Source organism: Apus apus, chromosome 26, assembly GCF_020740795.1.
Source record: "Apus apus isolate bApuApu2 chromosome 26, bApuApu2.pri.cur, whole genome shotgun sequence".
NCBI classification, from domain to species: domain Eukaryota; kingdom Metazoa; phylum Chordata; class Aves; order Apodiformes; family Apodidae; genus Apus; species Apus apus.
Window position 1 is genome coordinate 5361705 of NC_067307.1, and position 15958 is coordinate 5377662.

At 61.3% G+C, this 15958-nt stretch overlaps 2 protein-coding genes across 7 annotated transcripts; both read left to right on the forward strand.

Annotated features, from left to right (window-relative positions):
- Positions 1-1414: 1414 nt before the first annotated feature.
- SLC20A1 (solute carrier family 20 member 1) lies at positions 1415-9876 on the forward strand. 2 transcript variants are annotated; one of them, XM_051640819.1, is made up of 11 exons: positions 1415-1501; positions 1676-2145; positions 2235-2375; positions 2479-2564; positions 3946-4042; positions 5581-5700; positions 7185-7433; positions 7526-8075; positions 8171-8356; positions 8657-8741; positions 9163-9876. In XM_051640819.1, exons 2-11 carry the CDS (start codon positions 1833-1835, stop codon positions 9322-9324), a joined length of 1989 nt encoding a protein of 662 aa, XP_051496779.1. In that variant the 5' UTR covers positions 1415-1501; positions 1676-1832; the 3' UTR covers positions 9325-9876. The 2 variants fall into 2 exon arrangements, with proteins under 2 accessions (XP_051496779.1, XP_051496780.1); XM_051640820.1 differs by having other exon boundaries at positions 7529-8075.
- A 1191-nt stretch (positions 9877-11067) lies between these two features.
- On the forward strand, positions 11068-15594 carry LOC127394691 (cytosolic purine 5'-nucleotidase-like). Of its 5 annotated transcripts, XM_051640810.1 has the most exons (19): positions 11068-11176; positions 11648-11721; positions 11813-11930; positions 12015-12110; positions 12193-12284; positions 12412-12469; positions 12618-12711; positions 12817-12870; positions 12970-13053; positions 13172-13213; positions 13297-13404; positions 13498-13564; positions 13639-13809; positions 13993-14044; positions 14131-14191; positions 14300-14476; positions 14634-14735; positions 14824-14905; positions 15292-15594. In XM_051640810.1, exons 1-18 carry the CDS (start codon positions 11094-11096, stop codon positions 14872-14874), a joined length of 1584 nt encoding a protein of 527 aa, XP_051496770.1. In that variant the 5' UTR covers positions 11068-11093; the 3' UTR covers positions 14875-14905; positions 15292-15594. The 5 variants fall into 5 exon arrangements, with proteins under 5 accessions (XP_051496770.1, XP_051496769.1, XP_051496771.1 ...); XM_051640809.1 differs by having other exon boundaries at positions 14824-15594; XM_051640811.1 differs by lacking the exon at positions 12015-12110 and having other exon boundaries at positions 14824-15594.
- The last annotated feature ends 364 nt before the right edge of the window (positions 15595-15958 follow it).

Consider the following 15958-nt stretch of genomic DNA (forward strand, 5'->3'; position numbering starts at 1 on the left):
GAGGAGTGAGGGGGAAGCACTCCCTGAGCTCAGAGCAGCCCGCCACATTCCCGGTGCTGCCCCCCACATGCCCAGTGCCTCCCACAGCCACCTCTGCACCTGCCAAGCTTCAGGTGCCCTTGGGTCCCTTTCCAGCTTTTGGGGTGCAGGGATATGGCCCCTGGGGCCTTGGCCATGGCTCCTCCCAGCACCATCTAGGGGCTCCTGCCTCAGTTTTCCCCCTGACTCATCCACTGGGGGCCAGTGGGGCTCCCAGGTGTGACAGGATGTGGGATGGGGAGGCCACAGGGTCATCTCTGCTACAGCCTGAGAGGCTGAAAGGGGCAAGGGGATGCCCCCCCGCCCCCACCCCCTGGGGCCATGCTGTGCTCCCTCTGCCCAGCACCAACACATGGCCGCGGCCACAGGGCCTGCAGGGACACGGGACGGACTCTGTCCCAGCGATGCGGGGGCAGCGGGTCACCCTGTCCCCTCCCCCCGGCTGGTGCCATCCACAGTCCCATGTCATCAGTGGCCCATGACACGATGACCCCAATGGCCCAGCCCCGGATGGCACCGTGGTGCTGACCAGTGCCTGGCACAGCCCCCAGCTGGGCTCAGCACCAGACACAGCACCAGGGAGCCGGTGAGCCGTGGATCCGGCCGGGCAACGGTCACTCTGAGAGTGCCCTGGGGACACACGTGCACACCCAGCGTGAGCCAGAGCTGTGGCCAGTCCCCATGGACACCGGGCTGGGTCCCCGTGTGGGGCCTGGGTGCCACAGGGCTTAGCTGAGGCAGCGGCCCCCAGGCTGGTGCCCTGGGGTCAGTGCTGGAACTGGGCGTGGGGCCCCCCTGGAGCCAGTACATGGGGGGTGATGCCAGGTCACAGCCCGGTGCCCCCAGCCCAGCGCTGTGCCCGGGGTTGTCAGACTCTAGTGCCTAGTGCCCCCTGGCGCTGGGCTGAGCTCAGAGCCGGGACATGCCAAGCCGGCGTGGGCCAGACGCGCTGGTTCCAAAGCTGGAGCCAAGCCCACAGCCGTGCCGTGCCGTGCTGCAGCTGTGCTGCATCGCTGTCAAACCGTGCCCGGCCGAGCCAGCCCACAGCCGGGCCGTGCCAGGGCCAGGTCAAGACGGACAATGCTGGGTAGAGCCCAGGCCAACCGAGCCGATCCCAGCCGAGCCGGGATGGGCCGAGCGGAGCCGAGCGGAGCCGACCCGGGCCGGGCTGAGCACGTGGTGCCGGGGCGCGCTGCCCGTGCGGCGGCCGCCGGCAGGGGGCGGGCTCTGCACTGCGCGCCGTCCAATGGCGGCGCGGTCTCGTCCGCTCTCGGCAGCGAGCGAGCCAATGGCTGTGGCGGGCGGTGCCGCGCGTCAGGCGGGGGGCGGGGTTTCAGTCACGTGAGGCGGCGCCGGTTGTTAAAGCGCGGCGGGCGGCGGCGGCGGCTTCAGTCGGGGCTGGCGGGAGCGGAGCAGTCGGGCCCTTCGCTTCCCCGTCCCTGCGGCGGGCCTGGCCCTGCCGGTGAGCGGGGGCGGGGCGGGCACACGGTGGCTGGACGGGGGGGGGGCGGGGGACGGGCGGGCGGGCGAGCGAGCGAGGCTGGCGGCGAGGAATCGCGCGCGGGAGCGGCCGTTGCCGGCGCGCGGGAAGGGCCGGCATCCGGTTCCCCCGCGCTCAGCCCCGTCTCTCTCGCAGGATGAAGAGCTGTGCAGGCCATGGCGCGGTCCCCGGCCCCCAGCCCCAGCGGCCGGCGGGGCCCTAGGACGACGCAGCCTCTTCGTGCCCTATAGTTCCCTCCCCCTATTTAATTTTATACCTAATTTATTAACACCTTCCTCCCCACCCCCCAACCATGGAGCCGACCCCCGCTGTGCCCCCTGCCCCCATGGCGGGCTTCCTCTGGATGTTGGTCCTCGGCTTCATCATCGCCTTCATCCTGGCCTTCTCTGTTGGTGCCAACGACGTGGCAAACTCCTTTGGCACGGCAGTGGGCTCGGGGGTGGTGACCCTGCGCCAGGCCTGCATCCTGGCCAGCATCTTCGAGACGGTGGGATCCGCCCTGCTGGGTGCCAAAGTCAGTGAGACCATCCGCAAGGGGCTGATTGATGTGGAGATGTACAACTCCACCCAGCAGGTGATGGCAGGGTCCATCAGTGCCATGTTTGGTGAGGAACCGGGGATCCCAATGGAGAGGGGTGGGCAGTGTGTCTGGGGGTGCAGCAGGGACAGTTTCCTTACCAGGTTTCTCCTCCAGGATCTGCTGTGTGGCAGCTAGTGGCTTCATTCTTGAAGCTCCCCATTTCTGGGACCCACTGCATTGTTGGGGCAACCATTGGCTTTTCGCTGGTGGCCAAAGGGCAAGAAGGTGTCAAGTGGTCTGAACTGCTAAAGATCGGTAAGTTCAGCTGGTGTGGCCACATCTGTGCGTGGTCTCCATGTGTCCCCTGGGCTTCCCCCTCCCACAGCAAGGTGCTGATCCTGCCTCTGCTCACTCCTAGTGTTGTCCTGGTTCATCTCACCCCTCCTGTCAGGCATCATGTCTGCTATCCTCTTCTTCCTTGTCCGGAGGTTCATCCTCTGTAAGGTAAGGGCTCTCCACGGTATTTTCTGACACCTTGGGGCTCCCTGCGACTAGGTGGTTGGTTCATGTGCACTACAGCTTTTCCAGGCAGATCCATCCTGGTGCTGACACATGGCTGAGCCCACCAGGGCTTCTTTGGGAGGAGCAAGAGTGATGGAAGAGCGAGACCTGGGAGGTTGGGAGGCTTCACCCAGCCTCCTCCAGAACATCTGGGCCAGGAGTGTTCTGGCCTCAGCAGAAACTGCTGTGCTTTCCAAATAGGGAAGTATCCCAGAACTGATAAGATCAGAGCTTCTCAGCTGGGCTTTTCCTAAGTCCTGGTGCAGGGCTGGACTTCCTTTCCTGTCATTCTGCAGATGAAGGCTGTGACCAACAGCATTGGCTTTTATTTTTAAGCCAGAAGGGCCAGAACTGTCCCTGGTGCTGTGGAAACTGCTCTTTCCTCCTGGCTGGGATCCCAAGTGAACCAAGGGGTGCTCAGGGACATGCTCCTGAAAGTCCAGGCCAGGGGATTGGGCAACTGAGGGGGCTTGAAATGGAGTTGGCAGCTTTAGACCTTATCTTTGAGATGCTGCTGACCATGGAACACAGGACAGCAGAGCAGGGACATCCAGCAGAGGAACTCCAGCATTTTCTTCTGCATATTTGAGGTTAACTGAAATTATTTTAGATCTTGGCTCTATTTCTGGTTCAAGAGATGTTAAGATCTTATCTCTGCCGGTTTCTACCTGGCAGCCCTTGGAAGCACTTGGGCATCACTGCTCTTGGCACTGCCCTGTGTCCCTGGCCTTGAGCAGGCCTGGCCTCACTATGTCCCCCTTGGCACTGAGCAGTCCAGGAGCTCTGTCCCCACCGGTGCTTGGTGACACTTGGTGTGTTTGTCCCTGTGCTGGACCTGATTGCTGGGCAGCAACTGGGATTAAGGGCTTCTGCTGCTGGGGGAGGGGCTCTCCTTGTAGGTGTGTGGGCAAATAAGCTGCTTTGTGAGGAATAGACCTTTTTCTTTTATCTGAGTCAGCTGGAAAGGGGTGGAAGCTTTGTCTGAAAGTGGCTGGGGAGTGGGAAGGACTCATGTGCAGCTGGGGGGTCTGTAGGCCTTGGGAGGGGCTCAGGAACTTGTGGGTGCAGAAGAGGTGCTCTGGCCTTGGGAGCACTGGGACACTCAGCTGCTCATGGGGTCCCTGGGGGAGCCTCATGAGACTGGGACTGTTTTGCCACCCTTCCAGACTGCTGTGGGGGTCCCACGGTGGCAGCTCTTCTGACACCTCCCGGCTTCTCTGAATGCTGTCGGAGCTTCTGTTGGAGTGGCTGCTGGCATCGCAGTCCCTGGGGGGCTGGGGGTCCTGCCCTCTCGCTCTCAGCAACACTGGCCCCTCTTTTCCAGGTGGATCCTGTTCCCAATGGCCTCCGTGCCCTGCCAGTCTTCTATGCCTGCACCATGGGCATCAACCTCTTCTCCATTATGTACACTGGCGCGCCACGTGAGTACACCTCAGAATTCTTGAACCTGAACTTGGAAATTCTTGCCAGAACCTCCATTAAATGCACGATTTACCCCTTTTTTGCTTTACAGGGCTGAAATCTCCTAGAAGGCGGCCGGCCTGTGCCGGTTACGGAAGGCGGCAGGCTAGCGTGTGCTGAGTTCTGGGCTAGATAGTTGCCCAACCAAAGAGACCTGCTCAAACTAAAACCCCCTCCAGACCTTTCTCCTTAGACTTCCCAGGATAACGTGACTTCCCCTTTCCTTCTTTTACCTGTGCTCAAACTCGGGTACCTGGCTGCCACTGGAAAGACTCCTCAGGCTGCTGGGAGTGGGGATGGAGGCTCTGCCTCTTGATTCACCTTATCCCCAAGAAGAAATTAATTCTCTTTAGCAAGAAGAGCTGGCACCTGTACTGAGGAGTCAGGACTGCAGTTGGAAAAGCCAAATGGAAATGGCTGTCTAGCTGTGGTGTAGGACAGGTCATGGCAGGAGCACGGCTTGGCAGGGGACCTCCGCCCGCCTGGGTGACTCGGCATGAGCTGTTTTTGGGTTTCCTGTTGTGGAGGAGTCGCCGGAGGTGGGGTGAGGGCAGTCGGTGCTGGCTCTGCAAAGTTTTCTGTGTAAACAGTGCCTGGAAAAACTTGGAGGGCTGTCAGCTTCCCCTGTGCCTGGGCTTTGCAGGAGGCAGGTTGCTGCGGGGGGGGCACTGGGCCTGCTCTTGAGATGCCTTTATCATGTGGCACCCCCAGGCACCAACCCACCCCAGGTTGGTGTTATCCTGAGCTGCAGGAGCTGGGTGAGCTCCATGCCACAGGAGTGCAAGAGCTGCAGCTTCAGCCAACTGGGCTCAGTGTGAGCAGCCAGCGAAACACCTGGCCAAGTGATCATGCTGTTGCTGGTGGTGCTGTACAAGCAGTGAGGTGTTTCCTGTGGGGGGTGACCAGTCAAGTCCCTGCCACCCCTGCTGGGGGCTGCAGAGTGCCAAACCTCTGTGAAAAGTCCTGCTGTGTGTAGTATCACGTCACCAAGTGCCTTGGCTGCCTCCAAACTTGGAACCACCTTCCCCAGCAGTTGAGATGTGGGGCTCTCTGGGGGGAGCAGCCCGGGCCCTGCATGTCCCCCCCTGGCCAGGGGCCATGGTGCTGTCACTGCAGCAGCCTTGCTGGGTAGTTGGTTTTTTTCCTTTGACATTGCAGCAAGTGAGGAGAGAAGGAGGAGCTGGTGAGGAGAGGGCAGAGCTGTGAGGATGCTCCTGGCCCTGCCCTGGGCAGGTTTGGCTGGAGAAGTGAGGAGTAAAGTGTCCCTACATGGGAAGGAAGAGCTTTGGATGGGGAAGATGGTGACCTGGGGTCCTGAGTGGGGTCAGCTCTGTGTCAGTTGGGTTGGTGCTGGTTTTCCCACAGCATTTCTCCCTGGCAGGTAAATTAGTTCAGGGCTGTTGCAGGTGATGGAGACCCTGTGCTGGGAAGAGCCAAGTCGGGCACAGAGGAGCCTTTTGGCCAGAGGATTTCAAAGATCCGTTGTTTTATTTCCTAGTGCTGGGCTTTGACAAACTTCCTCTGTGGGGTATCCTCCTCATTTCGGCGGGGAGTGCTGTTGTCTGTGCTCTTGTCGTCTGGTTCTTTGTATGTCCAAGAATGAAGAAGAAAATCGACCGTAAGTAACATCCCTCTCCTTGCAATGCCTCGGGGAAGGGTGTCCTGGGACTAACCACCCCCTTTTCCCCTGGGAGATCTCATTAGCCACCAGCTGTTATTAGCAGTGATCGTCACCTCGTTATCACTTAAGCAGCTCTGCAAACCCCGGGGCACATGGGTCTGGGACCTCCCTGCTCCTCTGCAGGCTGGGAAAGCTGCTCCTGGGAAACCCCAGAACTCCCCTGGAGGTGGTTGTTGAGGGCACCTGGGTCTTGAGCCCTCCTGGCAGTGCCAGGGCCAGTGGGTGGTGGTCAACAGCCCCATTTCACTGTTGGTGGAGAGCAGGAGGTGACCTCTCCAGCCTCATCACTGGGGTAACCTTTAATCCTCCCCATACCTGCTGAGCAGCCCTTGCCCTGGCAGAGGCAGATCATAAGTTTTAGGCTGGGGGAGCTGATGAAATCTTTTTCCCTGTAGCCAAAAGGAAAAAAACCCAACAAACTCTATTGAAAGGCATCCAAAAGAGCAGCTCTGCCTTCTGGAGACGACAGGCAGCTCTCCTGGAGCTGTGTGTGGTCTTGCATATAAATTTCCTTTGCAGTCCTGAGGAACTTTAAGGAACTGGAGATGAGGGGATAACCAGTGTCCTTGTCAGACTGGTGGAATTGGGCTGTGACTAACAGCTTTATGGCTGCCCTTGACATTCTTCCAGCTGTTGGAGCTTGGACTGAGCTCCTTGCTGGCAAGGCTGGCTTCGTGCTGCTGCAACTCTGGAGCAGTGGGGGTGTGTGGGGGTGAGCTCTGCCAGGGCTGGATGCCGGGGTGAGGGGCTGGAGGCTGCAGCATGGAAACTGCCTGGGACAGGGACATGTTTGTGACAAGGAGGTGGTTTTTGGTGGGGTCTGAAGAAGCTGACCTCATGTTTTCACCTGGAGAAAAACATGCTTGTCCCAGCAGAGGGGGAGGAACAGCCTTGACTTCCAAGGCTGGTGCTGCTGGCTGGGCTGCTCTGGTGGGACAGGAAACCAGTTGCCCCAGAGGGGGAACTGGCCCCTCCTGGGGTTTGTCACCAACTGGTGGGAGCTGGAGGGGAGCCTGGGCAAGTGGGGCCTGAAGCTGGTGGACTATGGAGGAGCTGGGCTCTTCCCAAAGCACCCCGGGAGCAGGTTCAGAGCATCCCATGACAACCGGGAACAGGACAAAGGTGGCTCCAAGAGAAACCTCTGCCCTAGGAAGAATGGGCATAACAGCTCTGAAATGGTGCTCACCACACCCCGTGTGGGTGGTAGGGCTAAAAATAGGAGATGAGCTGGCAGGGGCCAGTTTGGCTGCTGCGTCCAGGACAAGGTGCTACTGCCCAGCAGTTTGCTAAGTTCAGGATGGGGGGTGGAAAAGCTGTAAATGTTTATTTGGCTACCATAAACCTGAATAGTGTGGGCTCACTCCTTGTGTTGGGTGTCTGGTGGTGGGAAGGGGTTTGATGGCAGCTGCCTCGCTTCACAGGAGAGATCAAATCCAGTCCTTCTGAGAGTCCCTTGATGGAGAAGAACATCAGCCCAAAGGAGGACCAGGAGGAGCCCAAGGCACACCTGGGTGATGCCAAGGGCCCTGTTGCTGATGGGGGATCAGCTGTGTCCCACCAGGCAGCACTAGAGGAGAGGACAGTCTCCTTCAACCTGGGGGACCTGGAGGAGGCCCCAGAGCAGGAGAGGCTCCCCAGCCTTGACCTGAAGGAGACCAGCATCGACAGTGGTGAGCGCTGGGGGGTGATGTGGGGTGCTGGGGTGGTCTCTGTTCACTCCAGGTCCCCTCCAGGTGCTAAACCCCAGCCTGGTCTCTCTCAGCAGGAGCCATGCGGTTGCCCAATGGCAACCTGGTCCAGTTCAGCCAGGCTGTGGGCCACCAGCTGGGCTCAGGTGGGCAGTACCAGTACCACACTGTGCACAAGGATTCCGGCCTCTACAAGGAGCTGCTGCACAAGCTGCATCTGGCCAAGATGGGGGACTGCATGGGGGACTCGGGGGACAAGCCCCTGCGCCGCAACAACAGCTACACCTCCTACACCATGGCCATCTGTGGGATGCCCCTGGACTCCTTGCGCAGGGATGGGGAGGAGGGGGAGAAGTTGGCCTGGCCAGCAGCAGACACCAAGAAGAGGGTCCGCATGGACAGTTACACCAGCTACTGCAATGCGGTGGCTGATGCCCGCCCGGCAGCTGATGTGGACCTGAACACAGCCCAGGTGGAGATAGGAGCCTGTGACCACAAGGGCAGCAGTGGCTCCCTGGAGGAGTTGCAGGACCAGGATAAGCCCGAAGTGTCCCTCCTCTTCCAGTTCCTGCAGATCCTCACTGCCTGCTTTGGCTCCTTCGCACATGGTGGCAACGATGTCAGGTCAGTTGGGTCAGCAGCAGCCATGGGTTTGCTCTCTGGGGCCCACCTTGCCCAGAGCCCCTGGTCCTCTAGCCCAGCTCTCCTTTCTTCTCCAGCAATGCCATAGGGCCCCTGGTTGCACTCTACTTGGTCTATCAGACGGGTGATGTGGCCACCAAGGTGGCAACTCCCATCTGGCTGCTGCTCTATGGAGGTGCAGGGATTTGCATCGGCTTGTGGGTCTGGGGAAGGAGAGTCATCCAGACAATGGGAAAGGACCTGACCCCCATCACACCCTCAAGGTAAGGTCTGTGGAGCAGGGAAAGGCTTTGGGCAATCCTAGACCTCCCTGAGCTCCCTTCCATGCTCTCTTTAGGGGTTTAATTGCTCAGGTGGTGGAGCTGGGGCCCACATGACCCCATAAAACATCCCTGAATCCCCCAGAGGCTCAGTCCAGGGTTCTGGAGAGCCAAAGGAGGCTCTGCCCCTGCTGTATGGGATCTTCCTGGGTGGGGAAAGCAGTCCCAGCTCTAGCTTGGGCCAAGCCAAGTTGGGGGCAGGGATTCTGTGCCTGGGGTTACACCCAGTTTCTGTCTCTGTAGTGGCTTCAGCATTGAGCTGGCATCTGCCCTGACGGTGGTGATTGCCTCCAATGTTGGCCTCCCCATCAGCACGACCCACTGCAAGGTAGGTGGAGGGACAGGAGGGGGTGATACTGGCTTGGCTGTCCTCAGAGCCTGCTGCCACTGAGGCTGAGCTGTGTGGGAGGTCCTGAAGGAGCTGCTGGCTGCTCTTTGGCTCCCAGCTCTGCTGTTTGCATCTCAATGCAGGGTGGCAGCAAGTGCCTAGGGCTGGGGACATCCAAGGAGGTGATGGGGAAACAAAACCCCTTTGATGGGGCCTTGGGCCCTGCCAAGCAGCCATGGGAACCCAGGCGCCAGTGCCTGTCCCCATTGCCCTTCCAGGAGGGCAGCTCCTTACCCTATTCTTCCTGGTTCTGCAAGGGTTGGAGCCCAGACCCTTGGCCTCGGGTGGGGTGGGCTGTGGGCAGTGGGTACCCAGGGGCATCTGCTGCCATGCTGAGCCATACCCCCCCGCCTTCGTGCAGGTAGGCTCCGTGGTCTCGGTGGGCTGGCTGCGCTCCAGGAAGGCTGTGGACTGGCGCCTCTTCCGCAACATCTTCATGGCCTGGTTTGTCACTGTCCCCATCTCTGGCCTCATCAGTGCTGCCATCATGGCTGTCTTCAAGTATGCTGTCCTGAAGGACTGAGGGACTTGGGGGCTCATCCTGCTTCTGCCTCCCTGCTTCCCCCTCCAGGAGCTGGGGGGCTCATCCCCTGTGGCTGGGGCTTCCCAGGGCTCTGCCTGGTGTTGTTACTGAAGTTTGTGTTGTGTTTTTGTCTTTTTGTTTTCTTTGTTTTTTTTTTTCAATATCATTGTCTTGGCAGTAGGTCTCTAGTGAGGGGGCTGTGCTGAGGCTAAATCCCCCTCAGCTGTGACCCCCCCGCTGCACTGTAGATTTAGATTAGCAGTTTTGGGAGGCCACTTCTTGTATTTTTTTAATGACTTAATGAAGATCGTCTGGCAGTGATTCCTCCTTGAATAAGGACTGGGGCTGCTCCTTGTCCCCCCTCTCGAGGGGGGGGTGCTGTGGGTCATCCCCGAGGCGTGGGCTGTGCTGCCTTCAGCTTTGCCTTCATTGCCGTAGTGGTGCAGACAAGCAGTTGCTGCCCAACCATCCTGCTGGGGGGGCTCCCTGGGGCTCACCCCCCAACCCCCTTTCACTGCTGCTACCTCGGACTCAATAAAGATTTCCTTCGTATGCTGGTGCTGCCTATGATGTGGGGGGTGGCCCTGTCCTCTGTCACATGCTCCCTGGTGGCCTCTGCCCTGCTCCTTCTTGGCCCCAGGCCCTGGGAGTGAACTGGGGCTGGGGCAGCTGATAAGGGTCACATGTGGCCCCTGGTGTCACAGGGGGGTTATCAGGGCCCCACACCTGAGGGGCAGTTCCCAACCCTCTTACCAGCTCTGTGGACCCAGCCCTGGGGGCTGTCCTTCCCTTCCCTTGCCCCCCTTTCCCCCCTGTGGCCACCAGCCGAAGTCTGCTCTGTCCTGGGGCATCTGGCCATGGTCAAGGGCAGGCACAGGGACTCACGTCAGCAGGTCAGGACCAGGTATTGCAAAGTCTTGGGAATGTGGGGGTACCTACCCCGGTAGGGTTTGGGAACGTGCTCAGTGGGGTTTGGGGTCAGGCCTAGCCGGGGTTGGGAGGTGCTAGATGTGGACAGTGCCAGTAATGAGTCTGCCTGGGCTCGCGAGTTGCCCGTCAGCCCCCCAGGAGAGGAGGCGTTTCCCCCCTCCCACGGGCCGGGCTGTGTCCCGCGGGACGTGGGTGCCCCCTCCTGTCCCCGTCCCGCCGGTGTTGGGAGGTGCCGGGGGTGGCCCCCACCCCCGCCTCCCCCGGTGCCGCGCAGCCCCCCCCCCCCGCTCTCCCTCCTCTCTTGGCAGCCATGGGGGCGACGGGGCCGGGCCTTGACCCCAGTTAATGATTCCCCGCCCGTATCTGCCAGCGACCCCGAGGGCAAACAACGGCCGCGAGGGTCGGGCCGGGCGGCCGCTCCTGGCGCCGGGGCCGGTGGAGGGACCTGCCCTGGGGGCGGGTAAGAGGGCACGGCGGAGGGGGCCGGGGCCGCACCGGTGGGGGTGGGACACGGGGAACACTGCCAGGGAGCAGGGGCCGAGAAGGGGGGAGCCCCTTTAGAGGGGCCCTACTCCGTTGGGGGGGTGTACGTAGAGGGGGGTGTCACTGGGTCACTGCCCCATCTTGGAGGTGCACGGGGGGGGCAGTGCCCCATCTGGGAGCGCATTGTCCCATTTTGGTGGGGCACGGGAAGGGGTCCTCCTCCGCCCCCCGCCCCACTTTGTGGGTCCGCAGCCCGGGTCCCGTCCGAATGTTGCTCCGCGGGGGGGCGGGCCGGGGGCGGTCCCGCGGGGCCTCGTTAAAGCGGCGGCGGCCGGAGGCGGCCCGAGGCGGCGGTGATGGGCAGCGAGGGGCAGCGGGGGCCGGCGGCGGCTCCGGGCCCGGGGGACCCGCGGGCGCTGCGGAGGGACTGTCAGCACCGGTAGGGCCGGGGGCGGGGAAGGCAGGGAGTAGGGTGGGGGACGAGGTGGGCAACCAAGAGCAGCAGGACCTGGAGATGCTAGGGAAGGGGAGGGACAGGACCTGAGGCTAGGACCCCAGGGGTGCAGGTATAGCGGGACCCTTGAGGGGGGATGTAGGAGAGGGGCAGAGGCCCTGGGAAGACCCCCCCATGTAGGCACCCCGGGGAGAGGGGCCAGGCCCAAAGAGCGGGGCTCTCCACCTCCCCCCCACTCGCTCCCCCCGACTCCATTTCCAATTCAAAAGCCCATTTTTCTGCTCCAATAACTTGCTGTGGGGCCCCTGGGCCAGGGCAGGCATGCAGCCTCCCCAACCCCCTGGCCAGGAATGTGGGGGCGAGGGTGTATGACAACAGGTTCCCACACTCCCTCCACCGTGTCACCCCAGCCCCAAACACCTCCCACCCCATAAACCCCCCCCTGTTTGCCCTCAGCATCTTTGTCAACCGGAGCCTGGCACTGGAGAAGATCAAGTGCTTCGGCTTCGACATGGACTATACCTTGGCCAGTGCGTTTCTGGGGACGGGACGGGGACCGGGGTAGGGTGGGGGATGGTGGGACCAACCCCCTAGCCCCTCTCCCCCTACTTCCCCCCGCAGTGTACAAGTCCCCCGACTACGAGGAGATGGCCTTCACCCTACTGCTGGAGCACCTCGTCTCCATCGGGTACCCCCAGGAGATCCTCACCTACAAGTATGATCCCACCTTTCCCATTCGGTGAGTTTTGGGGAGGGAGGGTCGAGGGTGGGGAGTGGTCAGTGAGGCCCCCTTCCCCCCCCACTGACAGGGTGTGGGGTGCAGGGGGCTGGTGTTTGATGCCATGTACGGGAACCTGCTGAAGGTGGATTCCCATGGGAACCTGCTGGTCTGTGCCCATGGCTTCCGCTTCCTCAAGGGGTGAGTCTGAGACTCCCCCCCCAGCAGGGGTACTGCGAGGGGGTCCCTCAAGGTGGGGTGCAGCTCTGTGCTCCTTCCCCAGGGCTGAAATCCTCCACTATTACCCCAACAAGTTCATCCAGCGGGATGACATGAAGCGCTTCCACATCCTCAACACCCTCTTCAACCTCACGGGTGAGTGAGATAAAACACACCGCCCCTATCCCCTCGCAGCCCCTCCTGCCCCCTCACCACCCCCATCTGGAGGTGCTGGCCCCCCCCATGCCCCCTCAGCTCCCCCCTCACAGTCCCTCCCCGGCAGAGGCCCATCTTTACGCCTGTCTCGTGGACTTCTTCACCAACTGCTCCAGATACGTCAAGTAAGAGGGAGATGGTGGGGGAGGGCTTGGACTTGGTGAATCTGGGGATGTAAATGGAGGGTGGGTCTTCAGACTTTTCACACACACACACACACACACACCCCCCCCCCCCCCCCCCATTCCCCCACCTTTTTCCTGACCTCTGCAGCTGTGACACCGGCTACAAGCACGGGAACCTCTTCATGTCCTTCCAAAGCATGTTCCAGGATGTGCGCGAGGCCATGGACCACGTCCACCTCTCGGTGGGTGTGGGGGGCTGGGGGTGGGGTTGCTGGGGGAGGGGGGGAGGCTGCTGAGAATGCCCCTCCCCAAGGAGGCTTTGGGCAGCCCCATCTGTCCCTCTGTAGGGCTGCCTGAAGGAGAAGACACTGGAGAACCTGGAGAAGTATGTGGTGAAGGACGTGAGTGTCTGCAGACCCCCAGTGGGACTCCCCCTCCCCCCATGGTCCCCACGCCCGCCCCCACCCCCCCCCCCCCAGTGCTGACTTGCCCCTCAACAGCCCCGTGTACCGCTGCTGCTGAGCCGCATGAGGGAGGTGGGGAAGGTCTTTCTGGCCACCAACAGTGACTACAACTACACTGACGTGAGTAGGGAGTGTTTCTGTGTCCCCCGCCGAGTCCTACCTGTCTCGGGGGGGCAAAGCACGGGCAGGGCTCTGCTCTCCCTGGGGACAGTGGTGGAGACACAGGGTGTCCTTGCAGGCCATCATGTCCTACCTGTTTGACTTCAGCAATGGGGATAAGGTGAGTCTGTCCCTGGGGTGGGTGAAGGGTGGAATGTGCCATTAGCAGCCCCTTGCTGGTCCCCCCCCGACCCCCACCTGCAGGTTGGAACCCCCCAGCGCCCTTGGCGCTCCTACTTTGACCTCATCGTTGTGGACACCCGCAAGCCACTCTTCTTTGCTGAAGGCACTGTCCTGCGCCAAGTCAACACGGTGGGTACCCAGGGTGGGAGGGCGTGGCAACTGGGCTCACTGTTGAGTGAAAATGGGTGATGGTGTCGTGTTTCTCCCCCCCTTGTCCCACAGGACACAGGGAAGCTGCGCATCGGGACGTACACAGGCCCACTCCAGCACTGTGCAGTCTACTCCGGTGGTGAGCGTCTGGCCAGCTGAGTGGCAGCAGCAGGGGATGTGCCATCACTATCCCCTCACCTCTGCCTCCTGCAGGATCCTCGGACCTGGTGTGTGACCTGCTGGGCGTGAAGGGCAAGGACATCCTTTACATGGGTGACCACATCTTTGGGGACATCCTCAAGTCCAAGAAACGGCAGGGCTGGCGCACCTTCCTGGTGGTGCCTGAGCTGGCCCATGAGCTGCAGGTCTGGACAGAGAAGAGCGGTGAGCAGTACCTGGGGACACAGAGACAGCCCCTGGCCAGCAGGGACATGGCCAGGCCAGACTGGGGAGGGGGGCCCAGAGCCTCCTACCACTCTCCATGGCAGATCTGGCCCTGGTGAGACGTGGTCCCAGACCACACTCTGCTGACAGCAGGGAATGATGTTGGCCCCATTGCCTTTGCAGAGCTGTTTGAGGAGCTGCGGAGCTTGGACCTCTTCCTGGCAGAGCTGTACCAGTGAGTGGGCACAGGGCAGGTGGGGGGCATTGGCAGGAGGGGCAGGCACCCCTGGGGATCCTCCAGCCGGGTCTGTCCCTCTCCAGGCATTTGGACAGCGGCAGTAGTGAGCGCCCGGACATCAGCTCCATCAAGCGTCAGATACAGGTGATGCCCAGGACACCCAGCTCATTCCCCCACACCCATCCTCCCCATGGGGAAGCACCCCGGAAGGATGTGTCATGACATGCCCTCCCTGCCCCCCGGTGCCCACAGAAAGTGACTCATGAGATGGACATGTGCTATGGGAAGATGGGCAGCCTCTTCCGCTGCGGCTCACGCCAGACGCTCTTTGCCAATCAGCTGATGCGCTATGCAGATCTCTATGCTGCTTCCTTCATCAACTTCCTCTACTACCCCTTCAGCTACCTCTTCCGGGCACCCCCTGTCCTGGTATGTGGCTCCTTGCCCCACCTACCCCCCCAGCTCACGCCCCCCTGCCTCCCGTGCCTCAGTTGCCCCAAGGGGGTTTGGTGGAGGGGTCAGGTGGGTGTCCAGCACCGTGGCTGGCAGGTGGTGGCCCCTCCTTGCCAGCTCTCTCCTGCCACAGATGGCCCATGAGTCGACAGTGGAACATGGCCGGCTGGACACAGGGGAGGCTGGCACAGTCCTGCCACCCTGGCTGGACCAGCACAGCCACCCCAACCAGCAGGTGGGTGGCAGGGGACAGAGGGGAGGCCATAGCACACCAATGCCAGTGGGGGGCTGTGCCCGCTGAGCTCCCCCAACCTCTGTCACAGGTTGCTGGGGGCTCCCAGGACTCCAGCGAGGAGGATGACGGGGAAGCCTGAGCCCACCCCACCACCAACAGCTGCTGAGCTGGCAAGTACCAGTCCTCGGGAGGGCGTTTGGTGGCCCTGGGACCACTTGTGCTGTTGAATCCAAGCCACCCATGGTCAGCCACCCCCTCCGGTGGCCACAGGCCAGCTGATGGCCCTGTCCCTGTGCAGTAGGGCCCTTCTCCCCACTGTGGGCCAGGCAAAGGGCCACCCCAAGCACCCACTGTCCCTCATCAGCAGCTTCTCCAGCTGGGGAGAGCTGGCAGCTCCTGCTCCCAGTGCAGCTGGAAATCCCCAGGCAGGGGCTGGTGGTCCCAGCAGCTCCTGTGCCTCCAGCTGCAGGGCTGGGGCCCAGCTCCAGGGGGGAGATTTCTCTGGGAATCCCTTTCCCTGCTGTTACACTCTTTTCTATCCTTTTCTATTTATAAGATACAAACTCCTGGCACCAGAGACATCTGTTTTAAAGGGAAACTGCTTTGCCCCCTGCCCCCAGCCTTGGAGGGGGAGGTGGGGGGCAAAGGGCAATTCCCAAATCCTCAGGCCAGCAGCTGGGACAAGTGCAAGCTGCTGGGCAGAGCGTGGTCCCCATGAGACACCCCCCTCAGTGTTGACAGTGTCCTGCACCCAAGGGGTCTGCACTTGCCACCCTCCCCAGACCAGAGCTGGACTTCCAGATCTTGCTCCAAGACTCTTCTAGCATGGAGTCTTCTCAATAAAATCACTGAGCCAGCACTGGTGGTGGCTGTGTCAAGAGGAGCCAAAGGGGTGGAATGAGGAGAGGAAGGTCTCCCCAGCAACTGCTCCCTCACCAGCAGTCCCTGAGGGAGGGGGCCTGAGCACACCGAGAGCTCAGCCACCCCCAGCTGTGCCCAGGGCTCTGGGAACCCATCCTGCTGCACCCCAAGTACTTGGCACCCTTCACATACTGCCTCCAGCCTCCTCAGGAGGCCATGTGTGGCTTGAGGCACCAGATCTGTATGTTCCTCAGCAGGGTGCTCTCCAGGAAGGGCACAACATGGCTCTGGAGCAAATCCCTCGTGACATGGCTTCCAAAACACAGGAAGGTTGCAGAGGCCAACTGTCATTGTCCCACAGC

Bases quoted from the DNA above. Each gene is read 5' to 3' on its own strand.
- SLC20A1 (XM_051640819.1), top strand. From the start codon at position 1,833: ATGGAGCCGACCCCCGCTGTGCCCCCTGCCCCCATGGCGGGCTTCCTC. The intron at 2,146-2,234 runs GTGAGGAACCGG...TTTCTCCTCCAG, and splicing joins GTCCATCAGTGCCATGTTTG to GATCTGCTGTGTGGCAGCTA. The intron at 7,434-7,525 runs GTGAGCGCTGGG...GGTCTCTCTCAG, and splicing joins GGAGACCAGCATCGACAGTG to CAGGAGCCATGCGGTTGCCC.
- LOC127394691 (XM_051640809.1), top strand. From the start codon at position 11,094: ATGGGCAGCGAGGGGCAGCGGGGGCCGGCGGCGGCTCCGGGCCCGGGG. The intron at 12,111-12,192 runs GTGAGTCTGAGA...CTCCTTCCCCAG, and splicing joins GGCTTCCGCTTCCTCAAGGG to GGCTGAAATCCTCCACTATT. The intron at 12,712-12,816 runs GTGGGTGTGGGG...GTCCCTCTGTAG, and splicing joins TGGACCACGTCCACCTCTCG to GGCTGCCTGAAGGAGAAGAC.